The sequence below is a fragment of the Coptis chinensis genome, chromosome 8, assembly GCF_015680905.1.
Source record: "Coptis chinensis isolate HL-2020 chromosome 8, ASM1568090v1, whole genome shotgun sequence".
NCBI classification, from domain to species: domain Eukaryota; kingdom Viridiplantae; phylum Streptophyta; class Magnoliopsida; order Ranunculales; family Ranunculaceae; genus Coptis; species Coptis chinensis.
In genome coordinates this window covers 2,880,375-2,886,086 of record NC_141463.1, presented here as the reverse complement: position 1 = coordinate 2,886,086, position 5,712 = coordinate 2,880,375, and the positions used below count along the sequence as shown (strand labels likewise).

The window sequence follows — 5,712 nt, the reverse complement described above, 5'->3', positions numbered from 1 at the left end:
TTTCATCAACATGTAGCTCTCTTGAAATTGAAAAAACACCAAATTGTTAGAAATTTAGTGTTTGGTGCTAGGTTGATATCACTCCTAAAAATACTCTTAGGCATATACATTCGACCTTTACCAACAAAAACACATACATTCGACAAATGGGATTGAATCTAGACATCTAATTTTGATTCTCAGGGATAATAATCTAGTATCACGGTCTCATGGTTACATATCTACATCCATTTAAGTGTGAAATCTCATCACATGCACTGGACAGATAGGTTTGGCACAGATGAGTAAGGTCAACGCATACATTGGACTTTTACCAAAAATAATAAATGGGATTGAATCTAGACTTCTAGTTTTGATTCTTAGGGATAATAATCTGGTGTCATGGCTTACATATCTACATCCATTTAAGTGTGTCTAACTCTAACCAGAGAGATGAATTCTCACGATGCACATATTATGATCAACGATCAATCACTACCTTTGCATGAAAATCTTGTGGGATTTTCATGTTCACATGACCTTTGCATGAACTGAAGTTGGACAAAATTCAGGGTAGCACTATCTTTTGGACATTAGTATAAACAAGATAACACGATGATGAAACCTCACTGGCTCCACCACCTGATTGTATTAAAGTCAAGAAATTTAGATCCTGTAGTACATCATGGACCCTACAAATTTTGATCATATCTATCTCATATATTATATATATATATTCCACAGTTCAACAACCCAAAAGTATCTCCTGAGATTCAGTAATTAACAGTTATAACAAATATTAAGATTCCCGAAAACCACACGGAAATTCTACTTATAAACGTTGAAGAGTCGAAGAGAGCTGCTGTTATATATGACCCACAAAATATTTTAAAATACAATTCTATATTCATACACAATACTACTTTCTGAATAGTAGTAGTTAATTCCTGATAGAGAATAGGCCAAGTTGCCTGCATCTTCTGCTGTTGACTTCAATGTGTCGGCTTGCATTGAGTCACTGACCACAATCATTAACACATTTTTCAAACGAGGCATTTGAAGAATAGTAAGAATATTGAAAGCATACACAGTTGTTGTTCTTTGTTTTTGTGAGATCAGAAGAGCACAAGAGAAGTGTTCTTGTTCACTTGTTATTTTGGTTAGAGATGGTTTCCAAACGTGAAGTAATGCCTATTTCTTCTCATGTTCCAAATGGAGGTGCTGCAGTGGATTCTGGGCAATCTCGTCTTAACCAGCTTGGTTATAAGCAAGAACTGAAGCGTGATCTATCGTAAAGAACTCGAAACTTTTTCTTTTTCTTTTTTTGGTAGTTTCTTTTTATCCCAATTCATTGTCATGAATGAAGAGTGGGGATTCTAGTTTATGAGTCTTGTTTGGAAATGCAGGGTGTTTTCAAATTTTGCGATTTCATTTTCGATCATATCAGTGTTAACAGGGGTGACTACCCTGTACAACACTGGATTGAGATTTGGGGGTCCAATTGTTATGGTGTATGGATGGTTTATTGCTGGATTTTTTACGTTAATAGTCGGTTATTCCATGGCTGAGATTTGCTCTTCCTTCCCAACATCGGGCGGTTTGTATTACTGGAGTGCTAAGCTTGCTGGTCCTAAATGGGCACCCTTTGCTTCCTGGTTGACAGGCTGGTAAATACTTATTGAGATTTTGAATATTATATTGTGTGATTTGTGTCATTTCAAGGTGAATTGTGTTTCCTTTTAAACTTATTTTTATTTTTATTTTTGAAGTAGTACTGTATGGCTGACTTGTGATCAGTTCCACCTTTTCATCTCTTGAGGATTCCCTCCCTTTGCCTTTTTGTTGGTGTGGATGTGAGGACTTGTTATTGTAATTCAATCTATAACTGAAGTATGTGCATCCTTACAACATAATTTGGCAAGATGCTCATCGATGTTCTTTCTTTTTTTTGGAGTTTCTCTGCATTTTAGCAACACATAGACAAATGGTAGTTTTATCCTGTGGATTTGCTATCTACACGATCGAGAAAAAGTGATTCAAATAGCTAAAGTTCAGTGTATGAGCTTGCATAATTGCTTTGCTCTTGGACAGGAGCTTGTGGCTCAGCTGTTCTTCATCCCTGCTATGCGGGAGTTGTGGGTTCACAATTTACTAGCGGTACACACCTAGGCACTTTTATTGTGTAGTTGATAGAAGTTTAAGTACTTCATAGTCGATTTGCCTTCTGGCTTTGTTTCGCTAAAGCAAATAATGGCTTCCTATCTTCATAGCCTTTGGGGCTAGTGTCCTTGTGGCATGGAAGTGATGTGACTGTAGCTGAAGCAAGTCTTCATAGAGCGAGATGGATATCCTGGAGATGATCTGGATGTTTAGCTGACAATGACCCTGATGCTTGAGACAATATTGGCTCCTTGTTCAGGTACCCTTTCAGGTCGATGATGATGGCCGTCTACCCTAGTTGTAAGAATAATAATAATAATAAAAACATAAAACCAAAAAGTGCAATGAGAATATCCCTCTAGTAACCCATATAGGAAAAACATACACAGGCTATACTGCCTATACTAGAACTGGAGGGTAACCACTGTGTAAATGAAACTCAGAAACCCGAGAAGTTAGGTTTTAATATTAAGATGTATTAGACAGTTACTATACTTCTCAATCACAAAAACAGAGAGATCATGGAATGTTTTTACAAGTGAGGCAGCATAATTTGCAAGTAGAGATTGTTTTTCACCTATTATAAAAATTGTTTTCCCTTTTTATGTGTTTGCTGTCTTTATTTTCATGCTATTCAAGATAGTTTTTCCTGCAAACATACTTCCTAGGATTTTTTATTTGTTCTTGTAAAACTAATCATCCTACTACATATACTCTGAGAAAATATTTTGAACTGTGAATGCATTGTTGCACCTTTGGCTTTTCTTGAACTCTGCATACTTACTAATCTATCATGCCCATAAACTTAAAACCAGAGTTCATCAATTTTATTTATTCGGCTCATAAGCAAACTATGTAAACTGTAATACCTTTTCTTCAAACTAGTTTGCTTGCACCTAGTACGTACGGAAATTGATTACTTTGCTTCAAATTTTCTAATGCTCAACAAATGCAAATGTTTCATGCAGGTTCAACATTGTTGGTCAGGTACTTCTAGAATGCACTGAACTTTGAAGATTGAAATCTTCAATATCTTCTGGAAAGCCATGTTTAGTCGGTCTATCTTATTGGCCATCACCATTTCATTCAACGCTCTGATCATTTAAAGGCTTTTATGATTGCAGTGGGCTGTTACGACAAGTATAGATTTTTCTCTTGCACAGCTACTTCAAGTTATCATTCTACTTAGTACCGGCGGGCACAATGGTGGTGGATATGAAGCCTCAAAATATGTGGTTATTTGCTTTCATCTTGGGGATTTTTGTTTATACATGCCCTAATCAATAGTCTTCCCATAACATTGTTATCCTTTTTTCAGGACAACTTTCTGCTTTATGGAATGTTGTAGGTATAAAAACATTTCTGCTTTCTTGTATGACATTTTATTCCAAGGTAGATGCTCTCTCTTTAACCTGAATTTTTGTTGACATTGTTTCCAGGTGTTTTTGTGCTTATGATATTAATTCCCCTTGTTTCTACTGAGAGGGCCAGTGCCAAATTTGTTTTCACTCACTTTAACACGGATAACGGGGATGGAATCCAGAATAAATTTTACATATTTGTTCTTGGCCTCTTAATGAGCCAGTATACACTAACAGGATATGATGCATCTGCTCATATGGTAAGTTAAATTGTATGTCTACTGCTTTAATCAAATTACTCCCATAGAAGCTAGAAAACTTTGACAACTGTGCATATCAGCTTGCATATTTTTTGTTTGTCAAGACTCAACCTTCATTTTGTTATGCATTTTAGGAAGCTTTTTATGTGTAATAATTGTTTACTGGATGAATGTGCCTGTTTCTTGAACTTCTATCAGACAGAGGAAACGAAGAACGCAGATACGAATGGACCGAAAGGAATAATAAGTGCAATTGGCATATCTATCATTGTTGGATGGGGCTACATTCTCGGTATAACGTTTGCAGTGACTGATGTACCACACCTGTTGAGCAGTGACAACGATGCTGGTGGTTATGCCATTGCCCAGGTGTTTTATCAAGCCTTTATGAGTAGATATGGTAGTGGAGTTGGGGGAATTCTTTGTTTAGGAGTGGTTGCTGTTGCTATATTTTTCTGCGGAATGAGTTCAGTTACAAGCAACTCCAGGTGATCAATTCTTCACTGGCATCTCTAAACGTGTATACTTTTGGTAATTTTGAATCCTTTTGATTTATATTATCTGCTTATGTTCTTTCTATTTAACTTTCAGGATGTCTTATGCTTTCTCAAGAGATGGAGCTATGCCCTTCTCATCGTCTTGGCATAAAGTGAATAAGCATGAGGTCCCAATTAACGCAGTCTGGTTCTCTGCCTTTATATCATTCTGCATGGCATTAACGGTTCGTATATCTCTGGTTTTCATTTTTATCAATAATTATATCAACAATTAGAATTTTCATTTTGTATTGGCCATGCTTTCCGTATCATACAAAGATAAGCTGAACCACTTGGGGTTTCTGGGCTGTCTTGGGCAAAACTCTGAGCTGACTAGAGTTACTATATCCTTGTTTGCAATTAACCACCAGTTCTCTCTATGTCTCTCAATCATTTCGTGTTGACTGTAAATTCTTTTCTGCACCTGTTTGCAGTCTCTCTGGAGCCTTGTGGCCTTTCAGGCTATGGTATCGATAGCAACTATTGGACTCTATATTTCTTATGCACTACCCATATTCTTCCGTGTGACACTGGCCCGTAAGTACTTTGTTCCCGGACCTTTCAACTTGGGACGCTTTGGTGTACTTGTGGGTTGGATAGCAGTTCTTTGGGTAGCAACGATTACGGTTCTGTTTTCTCTTCCCGTGTCCTACCCTGTTACAAAGGACACTCTCAACTATACTCCTGTTGCAGTTGGTGGTCTCCTCACCCTCACTGTTGGATCATGGATATTAAGCGCGCGGCACTGGTTTAGAGGTCCCATAACCAACTTAGATATTTGAATCAAATGTAATAACTGTTGATAGTTTCCTTTTAATTTAAACAAAATTATGCCCACTTCTTTCTTGTTTCAGTATGTCTTTCACAGTAATTAGCATCGAAGAGTACATCTATTCCCTAATGTCAGTCAATTATAAGAGTACTATCATGTTGACAAACTGCCCAATTAAGGATTGTTTCTAAGAGCATAACAAGAAGTATCCATGATACATGACAGAACGAAAGCACAGCACAAAAGTTTTGTAAGGGGTCCAATACTGGCCCTCTCTCTTCATTAGAAAACACAAGTATAGGTCAGGATTCACGTAATAAAGAATTATAAACTGTGGACGATGAGAAAAAGAACTCTGAATTTTTCCAGATGATATTATATTCTTGTCTTTCATTAGGATCAGGATTCACGTAATAAAGAATTATAAACTGTGGACGATGAGAAAAATAACTCTGAATTTTTCCAGATGATATTATATTCTTGTCTTTAATTAGGATCACATTCATCATAGAGGAAAGTATAAACTATATTGAAAAACTGGAAATTGTGAACATATTTCTAGATTGGAAGCAGCATCCACTGAGATTTGTTGTTAAGCATTACTCTGAAATGTAGATTAGTTAGAAATCACGATTAAAGTATGT

The 5,712-nt window shown here is 36.6% G+C and overlaps 1 protein-coding gene across 1 annotated transcript; it reads left to right on the top strand.

Annotated features, from left to right (window-relative positions):
* Positions 1–996: 996 nt before the first annotated feature.
* Positions 997–5,133, top strand: LOC147479322 (amino-acid permease BAT1 homolog). The gene is given in 10 exon segments (XM_086577608.1): positions 997–1,270; positions 1,386–1,646; positions 3,108–3,126; positions 3,264–3,377; positions 3,380–3,454; positions 3,457–3,487; positions 3,579–3,760; positions 3,959–4,248; positions 4,352–4,481; positions 4,731–5,133. Coding segments are annotated over 10 exon segments (1,575 nt in total). The 5' UTR covers positions 997–1,145; the 3' UTR covers positions 5,079–5,133.
* Positions 5,134–5,712: the final 579 nt, after the last annotated feature.